The sequence below is a fragment of the Oculina patagonica genome, chromosome 1, assembly GCF_052425735.1.
Source record: "Oculina patagonica isolate OP01 chromosome 1, crgOcupat, whole genome shotgun sequence".
Lineage (NCBI taxonomy): Eukaryota > Metazoa > Cnidaria > Anthozoa > Scleractinia > Oculinidae > Oculina > Oculina patagonica.
Genome location: NC_135758.1, coordinates 24,008,623 through 24,025,258, shown reverse-complemented (window position 1 = coordinate 24,025,258; position 16,636 = coordinate 24,008,623). Strand labels below are relative to the sequence as shown.

General features: G+C 40.0%; 2 protein-coding genes across 2 annotated transcripts; one reads left to right on the top strand and one right to left on the bottom strand.

The window, feature by feature from the left end:
- Positions 1-303: 303 nt before the first annotated feature.
- Positions 304-9,931, bottom strand: LOC144643135 (uncharacterized). The gene is made up of 5 exons (XM_078502302.1): positions 7,466-9,931; positions 6,653-6,725; positions 3,862-4,127; positions 3,064-3,300; positions 304-2,350 (listed from the first exon to the last, which is right to left on the bottom strand). The coding sequence occupies exons 1-5, from the start codon at positions 7,614-7,616 to the stop codon at positions 1,971-1,973; spliced, it is 1,107 nt and encodes a 368-aa protein (XP_078358428.1). The 5' UTR covers positions 7,617-9,931; the 3' UTR covers positions 304-1,970.
- Positions 9,932-11,939: 2,008 nt separating this feature from the next.
- On the top strand, positions 11,940-14,948 carry LOC144643254 (uncharacterized). Its single transcript, XM_078502458.1, has one exon. The coding sequence runs from the start codon at positions 12,549-12,551 to the stop codon at positions 13,536-13,538; it is 990 nt and encodes a 329-aa protein (XP_078358584.1). The 5' UTR covers positions 11,940-12,548; the 3' UTR covers positions 13,539-14,948.
- The last annotated feature ends 1,688 nt before the right edge of the window (positions 14,949-16,636 follow it).

Here is a 16,636-nt window from a genome sequence, read left to right as displayed (position 1 = left end):
ATGTCACGAAATGGCACGTTCTTATTCTGTTAAAGCGCTTATTTTGTTGCTAGCTTTTTAACAACCGTAACGTGATACTTTTGTTTGTTACAGTTTTCTTTTGGCTTTTTGCCAAACACTGTAACATGATACTATTGTTTTTCCTCACTTTTGTAACATGATACTTTAATTTGCATAATACAAAAACGTCAATATCTCTGAAACGAAAAAAGATATTTCAAAAAGAAAAACGCCATTCTTCTGTATTTCGAAAGGCCTTTCAAATAAGCAGAAAATATTTTTCATGTCATATACACTTTAATACCTATAACGGTTCATTAAATGTTTGAACGAGATGTTTTAAACACAAACGCCACTTCTGAATTAGTGAATTGAGCAAGACGCACAAAAGACTTATTTATATAAATCTGCTTTGTGAAAATGCTTTAGTAATTTTTACTACGGTCAGGAAAGCTAGCCTGCCGAAAACGAAAGCTCGAATTACACGAAAAACAATTCTGTGTTGGGCCTTTTGCTGACGGCGTGTGCGTTGTAAGCAGGTGAGCGTTGAAAAAACACGTTTTTAATGAGGAAAAAACCACGTTTTTAATCCAGGGTTAATTCACAACTCACCAATTCCACCTCATACAAATCTAAAATCTTCGAACGAAATCGCTCACTACAACTGTGTCAGGTTGCTTCCCCTGTATAAACTACAATTTGATTGGTTTTGATAGTACCTGAAACCTGACTGGTGTGACAAACAAACATACTTCACTGACTGACTGACTGACTGACTGACTACACGGCCCATCACGCCGGCTAAAGGGCTATTTTTGAAAAAATAACTCAAAAATGCTAATATGATAGTTCGATTTTTTTCGAGCTGTAGTACCTCACAAACGTCAGAAAGTGAGAATGGTGATGGATCAACGTTATTGCCTTCAATATCAAATCAACTCGATATTTTTTTACGTTGAATATTGGAATTCCTTTATGATAGCAGTGATTTCACAGGAAATTAATAGATCAATTTTTTTAAAACAAAAATGTTCTATAAATTAAGGGGAGATGTCCTCCACTTATTTCAGTGCTGACAATGTTTTCTATTTGAAAAAATCACTTAAGGGGGTAGCGTGGAATCAAAAGAACCTAATTACCTTGGAAGTTATCTCAATGTTTGGCGTGTAAAGCAAGCCATTAGTAAACTATTGAAGAAAAGCTTATAGATAAGGTGAACTGCCACTCCGGCTGCCACTTAAAATCCTGATTGATTTTAAGAACGTTTTGTAATCATACGACAAATCTGAGGAACAGAGTTCAAATGGATTTCCCTGGAAATCTGTTTTCAAATTGAGAAATACTGTACATGTATAACCCCATTTTCTCCTGTTGGCAGAAACTAGTGTCTCCTGCATGTGCTGCTATACCTAAAAGCGATTTAGTTATAATAGTTTAAAATTTCATGAGATGAATTTCGGAGAACCCGGCGAAAAAAAAATAAATAAAAAATTAAATTAAGCTCTTGAACTAAGAAAGAGACAGACAGAATTATAATTAAAATGGAAACAAAAAGCTACTTAGTAGCTCGAAACCGGGTGGTTAATGTTTAACCAGTATTTTAGCTAACAATTATATGTCGTACTGGTCATTTCTAACTGAGCAGCAATTCTATTTTGCTCTGTGGTCTAAGCGATGATTGTTGAGTTAAACACACGGAAAACGCGTATAACGCACGTAATTTAAATCCCTCAAGTGGCAAGTAATTTAAAACATTTCCTCTGTCCCATTCTCCTTCCTCCACTGAGGCAATTTCAAGTGGGTGATGAAAGATGACCTGTTTTAAGCCAATCAACATGCGTGACCTTCAATGCCCTACCGACAAAAAAACCTAAAAAAACCGAAGGTAGATTATCAACCGGGGGGCACCAGACCCCCAGCCGGTTAATAAAAAACATGACAATCATGTAAAAGGTCTGTAGCTTTTACGACTAACAGTCATCGATGTTCACCTCGCCATTTCTGCCAGTGAAGCCGCTGGCACAAGAGCAAGTGTAAGAGGCAATGCCATCAGTGCAAGTCGCTCCGTTCTTACATGGATTCGGGTTTGCACAGTCGTCAATATTAATCTCGCAGTTGGTCCCACTGAAGCCAACCTTACAGGTACATCTGTAATTGTTCCGTTCATTATTGCATTGTCCGCCATGTTGACAAGGCTTGCTGTCACATTCATTAATTTCTTTCTCGCATAATTGGCCTGTCCAGCCAGCTTTGCAAATGCATTTAAACTCATTGACATAATCCAAGCATTGAGCATTGTTCTTGCATGGATTGGACTGACACTCATTTATAGAGAACACGCATCTGTCACCTGGAAAAGCAATGGACAAGAAAAAAATGGTTATTAACTGCTAGAATTTTTCTGATCTGATTGTCAAGATTGAAGAGCTTAAAATGTCTGGGTTATCCCTTTCACATATACAGTCAACTCTCTCTAAGACGGACACCTTGGGGACTGGCCGCAGCTGTCCGTCTTAGAGAGGTGTCTGCTCTGTAAAGAGTCGAGGTAACATGACACCAGTAATTCTGAGATAATAAAGCTAAACCTTTGCACAATACAACAAACTTTTGCTAACTGCAACAAGACTAAAATAATAAAGGGACCGTATTTGCTTTTTAAAGCAAAAATAATATAAAATTGAGAGCTCCTACAAACTGTAATACTATAAGTAGAGTACGACCTCTTTATTGTCCATATACGTAAGCAAAGAAGTAATCCGTTAAAGCGTCACTGTTTGTGGTTAGTAAGCTTGGTATACACGTATCCTTAGGGCACTGACTAACTTTGCGAAGTTTGGAAGTATTTTCACTAATAAACCATGATAAAAAAACACTTCTCAAGTGTCCGTTAATGATTTTAAAGTGTCCGTTGTTCGTCTTAGAGAGGTGTCCGTCTTATAGGGAGTTTGGTTACAGTAAAATGACTAAAAAACGGCAGGGACCATCACCAAGTGTCCGTCTTATGGAGGTGTCCGTTAAGAGAGAGTTGACTGTAAACGATATAGAGCCTTAAATGATAATTACCTGTGTAACCAGGCCTACACTGACAAACAAACGATCCAGGTGTGTTGACGCACGTGCCGCCATGGTAACATGGCGAATAGATGTCGCCAATGCAGTCATCAATGTCAATACTGCAATTTTTCCCCGTCCATCCTCTTGGGCAGAGACAGCTATATTGCCCAAAGCGATCTGTCAAACATATCGCAGATCCATGGCAAGGGTTGAAGTAACATTCATCAATATACTGGCACTTAGGACCTGCATAAGAAAAAAAGAATGATGCAGTTTGACAATGTAACACAAATGAGACTTAGAGCTTGTAAAGCTTAAAGTTGAAAAAGTAGCTGTCACCTTATTACCGCTTTGTTGTTTATGCTCCAAAACTTGGTAATCAATAGACATGCAGTGTACAATAGTGATATTGGTGCACCATATTAGAAATGCTAACTATGATTTTGGTGACCACACTTTTGTAATTACCTACACACGTAGGGGTGCCTGTTAGAACAGTTTGGTTGCCAATACAAGTTGCAAGACAATATGTACTTAAAAGTGAAAAGATTATCTACTGTGCTTAGTCTGACACCAGTTTCTTCCCAGCCAAGGAACTCACCAGAGACCTTTCTGCTTTGGTAAATTAGTTGAGCATCGCATTCACCGTTCACAACCCAAATCACACGACTACGTAAATTGGGACTTAAAGTGGAATGTTCAATGAACATGTCAAGGCAGAAAGGTATCTGAAGAGTCCCTTGTCTTGGATGAGCATTGAGAAGGTCAGCACATGCATACAAGCCACATTTAGATCTTGTTACATACCTGTTTTTCCTGGAGGACAGATGCAATCATATTTTCTCACTATGTCAACACAGGTGCCACCACTTAAACATGGGGGACTCCCATCGGAAGTAACACAATCATCCTTGTTGATGGAGCAATCAAATCCTTCCCAACCATCAATACAGCGGCAAAAGTAGCCACCATAATAGTCTGTACAAGTTGCTCCATTTTTGCATGGATTTGACAACACTTGACACTCGTCGACGTTAGTTTCACACGTGGACCCAGTGAAATTTGAGGGACAACTGAAAATGAAAATCAACAAATGGATTTGAAGCTGACATACTGGCAAAGATCCGATTTTTATAAACTTGGTAGAATTTTTTGTTTGTAAAATTCCTACATGTTAAATATAAAAAAGATAGTAAGCAGGTTCACTGCAGCTGTGTAACTTAGTTGTCAGAAAGTTTTGAAGTTCAATGTAGCGAGTTGGCGGGCCAAAAACACTGATTGAAAATATGTCAAAAAACGTTACAAAATACGTTTGGTTGGTCTTCATTTCGGTTAAGCTACAATCCACTCTAGTAAACCTGTTTACTGTAAACAGCTCTTTGTATTTTAATGGGGAAAACAATCTTGACAATCAAGTCGACTGGTGGCCTAGTAGTTAGAATTGTTGCCCGTGATGCGTGTAAGTCCGGGTTCGACTCCACAACCCCCGTTTTTTAACATTTTCTTTTTTCTAGTGTCTAGTGCAATTACTGCATTAAGCTTTGCGTGCAAGTCCTAAAAACTCCATATCAAGTTCATAGTTTGGGTTAAATTTCGTGCTGTGTGTCTTGTGAATTCCCTCCTTGACTAACGACTCGGAAACAAAGACTTTAAGACCTCAATGTCCACTTTTTTTGCCGATGAGGATTCTTCAGATTCATTTCCTTCGATTTTAGACTTCAAAAGATGTCTTTTAATCGTTAATGGAGAAAAAACATTGCCTTGAAATGGCCTACCCTATAGCTACAACAGACGCCATTTTCTTTGTTTGGTCAATCATGCGTGAGTAAAGGCCCCAACCTGGGAAAACGAACCTGCAATGTCGTATACCTTCTGACAACGTGATAAAAGAAAAAAAAATTCGTGTGCTGCGTGGCACTTGTAAGAGTACAAAAAATAAAAACAAAAGTTCTTACTAAATGGGTACTAAGTGCCTTTCGAAAAAAGTTCAATGTTACATATGGTTCGGGCTCAGCCCTTCTTCTTCTTCTTCGACTTAAGAAGAGTTCTGACAACGTGGCGGTCAGCAGTTACTCCGATGAAAAAACTGACGGACCCCGACGGCATAGTCGGATACTGACGTAACCACAAAGAACATACAAGCCATTCTCGAGAACTGTCTTTTCTTCATTCTTTAACCATATCAAACAGTCCTGGAATGAAACAAGCAATGTAAATAAAGATTATTAACCAAAAAATGGCAGAACTTCGTTTTGGCAAAAAAGAATTAATTGACAACTGAGACGAATTAAAGAGTGACGAATGATGGCCAAAATAGCGTTAAGGAAAAGAGGAAACCAGTTTCGGATTTCTTCTTTACTTTTTATTCAGTTTCGAATTCCTAATATCCTTTTACAAAAAGTTTTCCTCGTGTTTCAAACTTGATACGTTCGTCGGTCGTGTGTCCACAATTTTTTTGTCGTCCAAAGAACTGCTGTTTTTTTAATATATATACGACTGTGGAAACGTAAGAAGGGATTCGTGCAAAGCCAACTATTTTGAGCTCACTAATCTTTAGCACTTTATTCCAGACCTAATCCCCACGGAGACCATTTTATGCCACAATTATAAATCTTTTTAGGATTTGTCTATTTCCGCACATTTAAAATACCTTGCTCAATGCGCAAATACTGTGTCATCTCCATCAACACAAATCTCGTCCAACGAATTCGGAAATTAGTTGATCGTACGTGCTTCTTGGATCGCTTTTTGTTTTGCAGGTTGCAACTAGCTTGTAGCTGTTAAATTAAAGCCTGAAGAGTTCATCGACATAAAAGCCTTACTAATTAGGCCAAACCAGTTTAGAAAACGTGTCGACGCTGTGAGCAGTGAGCAAATTTGTATAAATTTGTGCCCCTTCCAAAACGAACACAGTCTGTCACATACATCCGATGAAACTTTTCAACACCAATTTCCAATAAACTATCTTGTTTAGTACACTTTAAGCGGGTTTATTGAGGACAATATTTTATGTTGAACAAAAACATCTGCTAAGCTTTCTTAATAATTCATGTTGTTTGCTGCGAGTGACTACTGTTTAAGAATACCCACAAACATGTGTCATTGCCGTTGGGAGAAACGATAATTTTGATTCCGCTGAGGAAATCTACAACTTCTGTTAGTTTCACGCCACAGAAAATAAGCTTTTTCTCAAAATTGTGATTTTTTTAAGGAATTGATGGTAGAAAAACTAACTTTCTTCATAAAGACGAGTACTGTAATTAAGTCTGTGGCATACACACATAGTTGTGGTTTTTGGGTGCCATTATTTACCAATCTAAATGCCGTGCTCTTCTTTGGAAGTTGAGCGCGCAAGGCTTACGCTTCGGCTAGACAAAAAAATTAAGGCCAAATAAAAGCAAAAAGTACCCGTCAAAAGAAAATAAGCTTTCGACTGAAGAGATTACGAGACATGCATTTCTGTCTTCCCAAACAAACATCGCTCTGTCAACTAGCGCGGAAACCATGCAGGCAAGAATTAACGTGCCGAACACAATCACAGCTAAAAAGGAAAGCGCTGTCTTCTAGCGAGACAACTTGACTGATTTAATACAAATACCTGCAATGTGCATTTCCCCGAAAATCCGAACACGTCCCTCCATTCTGGCAGTATCCGCTATAACACGTGGAGGCTGCAAGAGACAAACAAAAGGACGAAGTTGAATGTTACAAGGTGAAACTAGACAGCTGTGCGATCGTGTAAGCTGCTCGTTACGCAAATCCCTGCTAGCAAACTGAACAACTTTAGAGAAGCGCAGCCAACTTTGTATGGCCACATATTTGCGAAATTCAATTCTGCGGAAAAATTCCACCGGGAGATCGTTCATCAATGAAAGGTTAACCTCATTTTCATGAACTGCCGAAGCAACGTCCGGTAGACTCCTAGACTGCAAAACAGTGGTATCTTTTGCGAACGCTTGGTCTTTGAACGAGAGGTCTGGGGCCAATGAGACGATCAGCGCTTCGCGCCTTCGATAAGCGCTTTTTTCAAAGACTTCAGAGAAAAACGACTGTTTTGCAGTGTAGTAGACTCCTGTCCTCAGATTCAGTCCAGATTCCCCCGTGTTAGGAACGACGAATGCAATTATCTAAGCGAGGTGTAAATACAGCCGCAGTTAGACATAATAAAGTTGCGCCCCACAGAATCAAACCAACCGTCTTTTCAATTAGCCAAACGCACTAGATTCCTTTTTACGCTACGCATTCGAAACCTTCGTGCAAATCTTCCATCGTGAAATTCCCACGCCAAAAGCGAGTGTATCGCCGAGAGGGAGCCAAAGTTCCAGCGAACTGCATGTTAAACGCCATTTATCCAAGAGTGGTATATAATAGGCATCAGAGCATGCACTTCGAAAATAACTTTTCAACTTACCCAACACCCGGGCAAACACCGTCGGAATGAACAGGGCCGCGGCGATCGCTGTTAGAAAGCCCTTCATTGCGAATGTGGCGTGTAATAAACTGGTTTGTGGAAACAACTGAAGAAGGTAACTCAAGGTATTTATTAATCTGGGCGTAGTCATACAGGAACTCGGTTATTATATTCAATTATCGTAGAGTATGAAATTACATGTCAATCAAATAGCTTCAAATATATATCGGATATCGGTATTATTATCGGTATTAGTATTATTATTACACATCTCCCTTTTTGAAAATAAAAGCAAAAGACTTGGGAGAGATATCAGCTGAGATCAGGCTGAGCTGAGATATGATAATTGTGTCACGAGCTAGACAAAAAAAAAAGGTCATCAGTTTCATTCAAATATGCTCTTGACAGTGTGTCCATGCAATAAACATTAGCTTTCTGGGTACAAAACGTACTGTCAGATTGGATCTTTGCGAATTGCAGCCTGATTAACAATCGCTGAATTCGTGGAGGTGCCTGAGGTAGTGGCTTGGTCATTATCGCCTCAAGTAGTTTGAGTTCACTTTGAAAAACAATGTCATTTCCCTCTGTTCGTACGCGAATACGATCGCCAACAGTTCTTTCTCTATTTGAGCGTAGTTCTGTTCAGCGGTTGTTAGCGATCTCGATGCGTAAATGACGGGGTGTCCTTCTTGGAGGAGACAACTGTCAATTCCACTTTGTGAGGCATCGGTTGGATAGTGAAAGCTTGTCGGGGTTGAAATATTGTAGAACAGGGCTGTTCGTGAGCGCGTGTATCAGCTTATCTATCGCGGATCTGTGTTCGTCGCACCACACCCATTGCGTCTTCTTTTTCAGCAGTGCACGAAGAGGGGACATGATCTCCGACATGTTTGGAATATATTGCGATAGATAGTTGACCATAACAAGTACGCGTTGTAAATCTTGTTTGCTTTGAGGTTCCGGCATGTCAATAATTGCCTTTATCTTGTCAGGATCTGGCTTGAATCCATCGGCGGTCACATATCGCCAGCGACGGTAATGAAGGAAATGAGAAGGTACAAACTAAAAATTCTCGGCCTCAGTGAGGTAAGATGGATAGGTTTTGGAGAAGTGAGGACAACGACTGGTGAGACAATCATCTACTCTGGACGTGAGGAAGGACACCACAGTGGTGTCGCCCTAGCAATGAAAGACGAGACAAGGAAATGCATGATGAAATGAAACCCCATCTCAGACAGGATTATCAGCGCGAGGTTCTACTCCAAGTATGTCAAGATGACAGTTATCCAGATCTACAGCCCTACCAATGAGGCTAGTGATGAGGACAGGACGCTTTCTACGAGAAGCTGCAGAGAGAGATCGATGCTACACCACTCCATGACCTACTGATTCTTCTCGGAGACGCAAACGCCAAGGTAGGATCTGACAACACTGGCTGGGAAGGCACCCTGGGTAATGAAGGACTTGGCATCATGAATGATAATGGCCTAAGATTTGCATCTCTCTGCACCGAAAATAGTCTTGTCATAGGTGGCACCTGTTTTCAGCACAAAGACATCCACAAGTACACATGGACATCCCCAAATGGTCACGGCCAGAATCAGATTGGCCACATAGCAATCAGGAGAAGATTCAGGAGTTCCTTGCTCGACGTCAAAGTACAAAGAGGAGCAGATGAAGCGAGTGACCATCGCCTCGTCCGATGCAAGGTACGCTTAAAACTGCAAGAAATAGGAAAAAACAGATGTCAAGGACCATCTATGACACTGAAAAGTTAAAAGACCCCTTACAAAAGCGGAACTTTAGCATAGCTCTGAAGAACCGTTTTGAGGCTTTGGCCAGTGAAGACCTGAGCTTAGACGATGTATGGACAGAGTACCGAGACATCTACCGCAGCACGGCAATCCAAACTCTTGGGCAAAGAGCAGGGACGAGGAAGGATTGGCTTACCGCTGCTACCTGGAACTGCATCGAAGAAAGACGTGTTCTGAAACACAGCCTCTTAGGCTGCCGCTCGAAACGAATGAAGGAGAAAAATCAGCAAAATTACCAGAGGAAAGAGGTGAAGAAAAAAGCAAGAGCAGACAAACGGAGGACCCTGGAAAGAATCGCAGAAGAAGCGGAAAGGGCAGCGCACCAGAATAACCTGAAAGAGCTCCACATGAAGACCAAACTTCTAAGCGGGTGCCTTAGGAAGCCAAGCACTGGGGTACGGGCTAAAGATAGTACAGTCATCTCCACAGAGGAAGAAGTGCTTGAAAGATGGAAAGAACATTTCTATGAAGTCTTGAGTGTGGCGTGCGAAGAAACTGGAGTTCCTGAAGGTTGCCAGCTCGACATCTGCGAAGAACCTATAGAGATGGATACGAGCCCCTTCACAATTGAAGAAATGAGACGAGACATATCCCGACTAAAGAATGATAAAGCGCCTGGCGTGGACAACATCAGCGCAGAAATGGTGAAAGCCAGCCCGGCAGTCGCCATGTACCAGCTTCTGAACATCTGCAACCAGACTCCATCTTACTGGAAAAGATCTCTTCTTGCCAAAGTGCCCAAGAAAGCTGATCCATCTGTCTGCGATAATTACCGTGGGATATCCTTACTATCAGTACCTTACAAGGTCTTCTGCCGAATGCCCCTGGCTAGGTTGCAGGAAGGTGTGGAGAAGAGATTACGGCAAGAACAGGCTGCCTACCGAAGAGGCAGAGGAACAACCGAACAAATCTTTATCCTTAGCAACACCCTAGAACAGAGCGCTGAATGGCAGACACCCTTGTACATCGGTTTCATCGACTTCAAGAAGGCCTTCGATAGCGCAAGAAGGCACAGGCTTTTGAACATCCTTAAGCATTATGGCATTCCTGACAACTTCGTTAACATCATATGTGAGCTTTATGATGGAAGCACCTGCTGTGTAGTTGAACGCGGACAGACATCAGACTGGTTTCCTGTAGAGGCAGGTGTCAAGCAGGGCTGTGTAATGTCTGTTTTTTTCAACATCATCATTGACTGGATAATGAAGAACACCAACAACGCAAGAAGAGGTCCGAGATGGAAGTTTACTGCAGTCCTTGATGATCTTGACTATGCTGACGACATAGCTCTTGTCTCAAGCCGGCAAAAAGATCTCCAAGAGAAGTGCAGTCGCCTCCATCAGGTCTCAAGGTACACTGCTCTTTGCATCAACACCACCAAGACAAAGGTGCTACGAACACCTTAATCATCGATTTCTGTCTTCCTTTAATCTCAGTTATTACCTTAACTAATAAATGCTACAAAACTTACCCAATTTAAGATCTTTGTTTCAGCTATCTGACGTTCTTGTTTTAAGCGGAACAAATCTCGAAGAGAATTTTTGTTAGTTGTCTACGAGTAGGAGACTATTGGTGCAAGGCCTGGTGTGAAATGTAACGAAATCGAAAGCATGAGCACTAGGTTTGAAAAGTCTTTCTCGTACTAAAAATCTCGTACTCGTTCTCCGATATGAAGGTCCCTATAAACAACATTATTCTGTTTCATTCGAGCCGGTAAGCGCTGCACACACAAATGGTGCGAATTTGGACGACACGCGCGACACAAACCAGTGCATTTTGGCGGGAAAATAGTGGTAGACGCCGTCAAGTCCGAAATGTTTTACATTTTGCGGAAATGTCATAGTTCGATCATAGTGGCGTAAACAAAGAAAACAAACTTCTGAAAAGTAGGTAAGTTCGTAATTTTACGGTCACGAAATAATTTAACTATACTCAGACAACTCGATAACGTGAATTATGTTGCTCACAGAAAATAAAAGAAGGGCATTTTTTAGAGTGTATTCATGGCCATGCGGCCATATTGAGGCCTCATTGGGGGGGGGGGGGGTCCGAGTATCCGTATCCCTATTATTTTCCCCTGAAATATCCTGTATCCCTATAATTTTTCCCCAAATATCCCGTATCCCTAATGGGGCCTCCATATTGGAGAAGTAAAACAATAAAATGAAAAAAAGAAATCATTTTAGTGAAATATCTTTTAGTGAATGACTCCTCCAACATGGCTGCCATGAAAACACTCTACAACAAAATGACTTTTAGTAGTCTTTGAAGCACTACGCCGATGGATTTGATAGTTGCGTTTTCTTTCGATACTTTAATGAGACAGTATGTATACATTTATCAGTTCTCATTAAAGATAAAAGCTTACGTTGAATTCGTTTTGAACGTCATTCAAATATAGTGACTGAAAAGTGAAAACATATCTTTCAGTTATGTTATTAAAGTTTACATTGCCTTCTAATTGTGTCACAAAAGCGAAAAATATTAATTGAAACAATAAAAAATGAAATGTCAAAAAAATATATGTCTTGCTGAATTTGATAAATTTCTCGGCAGACTATCGACCAAACAACGAAATACCGTTTTCAAATCAAGAAACTGTAAATATGTATTTAGCTACGTTTTTACTAGAATTGTTTTGGCGTAATACTTACGGCGTTTCCATGACAACGTAGAAGCAGCGGCTTATCTCTATTTTAAAATTCAAATTTAAAATGTGTTACAAACTATATTTCACCGAAACATATTAAAAATTTAACAGAACACTGTTAATAATTTTCACAATTCGCCTCAACACTGAAGATCCTTGTTTCATTGTAGGGCTCTAACTTATGCATTTGTATATGTCAATAATTCTTCTGCTACTAACAAACTGGAATTCCGTGTTTTACTGCCGTATAAACTGGTTCAGGTGTAATATCAGTCTGAATATGTTATTACTGCATGATAAAAGAAATACATTTTCTTTATAATTACTTATCTGGTTTTGACGTCCATCATTTTTCAAGAATAGAACAATCTAGAGGTTGTGGGCTATGAAATAAGTTCTGTATATCAGCATGACATATTTGCACTGACGCAGGTATGAGGTAGATGGAGGCGTTATGCCGTCACTTATTTCCATAGAAGACTTGACAAGTGAGCCACAGACCTGTCAGATGGAAAAAAATTAACAATTAAGCTGTGAGAAGTTATAGAACTTTCATGTTTACCCAGTCCTGACGGGCTTCGCGCTGTTCACGCTCAACAACGAAGCAAACTTGGCCACGATGACAACAGAATTGCCTATTGAGCGGGAAGCAAATCTTCGAGCTCAAAAGAAAAAGATTCTGCAATTGCAACGGTTAAAATATTCCTCTGCAGCATTTGCGATCACAGACGATAAAGAAGCATTGAGTAGCAGAGATAAACATTTTTTATTTGCCCAAGAAAAGCGACCGAATTTGAGCGATTATCGCATAACACTAAAGGATGAGAATGCAGTCGCGTGCGAGAAAGTGGGTCCCGAGAGGTTAACAAGCAACTTAGCAACCATTGACAATAACTATGCCAAAGTTAATAAACTTGAACGTCGTGAATCCCCGGGATTTGCAGTGAGAAATAAGACTCTTGTTTCACCAAGGAGAGAACGACAATTTACTGAAAACACAACGGAAAATTATGAGGAAGGAACGAAAACGGACGGGATGAATATCTCTATTGTTATCGATAATGCGGAACCCGAAAGATATACCGCGTGTTCCGCGTCAGCTTCTTCGGAATATCATCGGAAAACGACCGAAATAAAGAAAAAAGCCGACGAACGGAGGAGAAATGGTATTTCACCAAGCATTCGACATTCGAGCGTCCTCGATATGCGTTCAAACAATGAAGAACACTTGACTGTTAACGATTTTCAACCGCGTCGGAGCACAAGCCTCAGTGACTTGAATAGCCCATATGAAGAACTTGACAGCAAGCGAGCAAACACAAGTCACAAAATCAGAAAGGAAATTTTTGACAGAAGCTCGCCTCAGGTATTTGGAGAGCGTTCTTCTTTACTACGAGCTTCTAGCTGGTCCTCGCTTTATGAAGTATTTCATTCAAGAGAAACGGAGGAAGAAGTAAATTTTCAGGGGTTCGCGCGGAAACAGCAGGAAATGTTAGAGAATAATTTGCGCCGGGTGGAACAAAATTTAGACACAACCTTCAGTAGATTACGAAGATATGTAAACACAGGGACCGCCATCAATAGTACAGACAGCTCCGAACAAACTTGAGCTACTCTTTCATTTAATTTCCTTTTATGTTTAAATTAACATACACATTATTCCTTGTAACGGGAAATTACAAGAAAATTTAGATACTAATTTTTTTAATTTGTCAAAACTAAACTCAACTATCGTTTAAAACTGCAGGAGACCACTTTCCTACTTGGAAAGAAAACGTTAATTGACTTCAGTGCCAACTGCCAAAATATAAAACTTTAATTAGTTGTTTAGTACCGACATACATGTATATATGTACTGACTTACTCTTTATAAGTCGTAAGAACCTGACTATCCTGCGCTCCCATCGACTTCCGTGTGCTCAAATGTTCATCGCGGTCAAACTTCTTAGGCAGTTTTTCTTTGTATTTCGGATAATTTCGTTCATAGTGAAGTGGAAAGTATGAGCAAGGATAGTTGCAGAGTGTAAATATATTCCCATTCCCTCAGATAAACGAGTACTTCTACTCTTTTAAAAAAAACTCCTCATCCGAACCAAATGCTTTGACAAATGGCGCCAACAAGTTCACATTTCTCTGTTTTCAAACATGTAGAACTTTTTTTAATAAAGCTCTAAAATATTAAGTAAGTCATCAGAACACTGGTAAAGTATCGAACATTGGAAAGTTAAACCTTATCTTTGAAGCATTTTTTTTTTTGTTTTTCAAATTTCTGTCGTTTGACCGCGGTCGAGCTCTAATGTAACTTAGTGACAGACAGATGATGTTAGCTTTCGCGTGCTCTAAGCTCGTTTAACGCCGCACTCATCATAGTCGATGATGAGATTCACATAAAACACACGTCTGATTCTAATCCCGATCCTCTTATCGCTCATTCTTGTTTATTACCCAGGCTCTAAAAATCTGTTTAGTCGTTACATCATCGATACCATTGAATGATTATAAAATATTTTTCTGAAGCGTTTCCCTGATCACTGACATTGTTGGCTTGTTGATAAATTGAAGCAATCTGCATACTGTATTTATATCGCGAAAGGTACTTTTATTTTGCCGGTGGGTACTTGTGGGTGTATTGTGACTACTGTGACAAGCACTTAAAAAAGAAAAGTGTAGTAAAAGATATCGAAACAATTACACTCCCTAATTTTGGCGACTATTTTTAAAAAGCGTAATACTTTTACTTTGAAGGATCATAAATAAACAGACTCCCTTTACAATCTCCCGACTTTTGCGGAAATCTGAACTATTAAATACATTTGAAATCGAAAGTGTCCGCGTACATGAAAGGGTGTTTACGACATCGTTACGTTAACGCTCGTTTTAAAGAATAATTTGAATATATTGCCACGGAAGTTTAGACTGAATTTTTTATAGCACAATACACTTGCATTAGCGCCATAGAGACTTAATTTTTATTTGTAAACCCGTTAACCTTTAGGGGAAATGGAATAGTGGATCGGACGTACGCATGGTTGTTAAATAAACAGAATTAAAACAGTTGCAATTGTCACTGAAAACGAGGGGCTATAAAATCGAAATCTTCATCATCAGCAATAGTCGTTGCTGTTTTTTTCTCTTTCACATGCGACCTCGGCACAGTTAGCTTGCATCTCAATATTCTTGCATCTGAAATGACTGTTTTGGAAGTTGTTGAATATAAACACTCGTCCTCGTTGGTTAAGTCTTTCTAATTATCCGGCGATGTGTGGGCAGGTTACTCAAAACAGCGCGATTACTAAACAGAAACATTCACTAAGTTGAAAACTTCAGACTTATGACTTAACAGTGGGAAGCTCGATAGATCTTTTTGTACTTTTATTTCGGTGTAGAATTTGATAGTTTGTGGCAAATAATACTGAACGACTCCCTGCTGAGACCATTGGTCGGTAATTCACCTGTCTAAGAAGTTCCCTACGGCTAAAACTGTTAGCAACCAAAGTTAGCAATTGCCTTATTTATTCATGAGTTTTGGTTGTTTAGTGGTTTACAAGACGATTATAAAGTTTATTCGATACGGCGGAGTCTGAAATTTTCAGCTGGTAGCTTTACTTATTTGACTTGTTTTATGAAAAGTACGTTGTACGTTCACTTTTTTGTCGGCATGATTGTCGTTTAAGGACTTAAAAACCAAGAACTAGTTCTGCGTTTTTGTTTGGAGTTATCATGGATTATACAGGGTTACAGAACAGAAGAAAATCCAGTCAAACCTACAGTGTTCGACACGGAGACGACGGTCTTTCCTCAGCTCATTCGTCGGCGAGAAGCGCGGAGTCGACGCGTCATGTCAACAGTTCGTCGTTACCAAACTTAAAACGACGCTACATCCCTTCGCTGTATCACAACCAGGATAAACAACTGACACGAAAAGTCAAAGAATTTCTTAAAAAGCCACCTTTAAACTCGCAGGAGTACTTTGAAATGCTGTGGAAACGGAGACAAAGCGAGCCTTTTTGGGACAATGAAGAGGGTGGTTTGCGAGCGGTCAAAAGCGCGCCTACCTCGCCCGACGAACTTTCAAGAAAGCTTCGGCATTTACGACCCGAGAAGCGGACTATACAATCCATGATCCTTCCACCGATAAGAGATGGCTGCACCGATAACTTTCACAACAAGTACGGCCGTTCCAGAACAGCGCCAGTTGTTGATTCGTCAGTAAACTTAATGGAACAGCTCAAATATTGTCGTTATCTTAGACATAAGCCGATAAGACAACAGGCATGGGAAGATCGGGGTCAAGAAAACAAGACGTGATTGTTTGAGGCTTTTTAATTTTTTAAATCTCTCAGTCTGTGGAAGCAGGGATCATGGTTATTTTTTAAAATCCACGATTCTGTAATAATGGACTAAAGCGTCTCTCGAAATTCATATCGAAGTTCACGAATATTGAACCGGATCTTAATCCAGTTATACCACTCAATGATTATGTAAGGATGTCTGTGGAAATAGCCTTAAGTACGCACGAAATGCGGACCTATTTTTTTGATTGGCGGTGAAGTTTTTTAAATACGTATGGAACTTTATCAAATCGCCACCAACAAAACAGAACAGAAACGAGCTTTTCCAGTCGATAATTTTTCTGATGCCACTTGATTTAAGATTGGCAGAAGATTCTGGATGGATTTGTTGTGGTCAGTTTAAAATTTGGCTGCC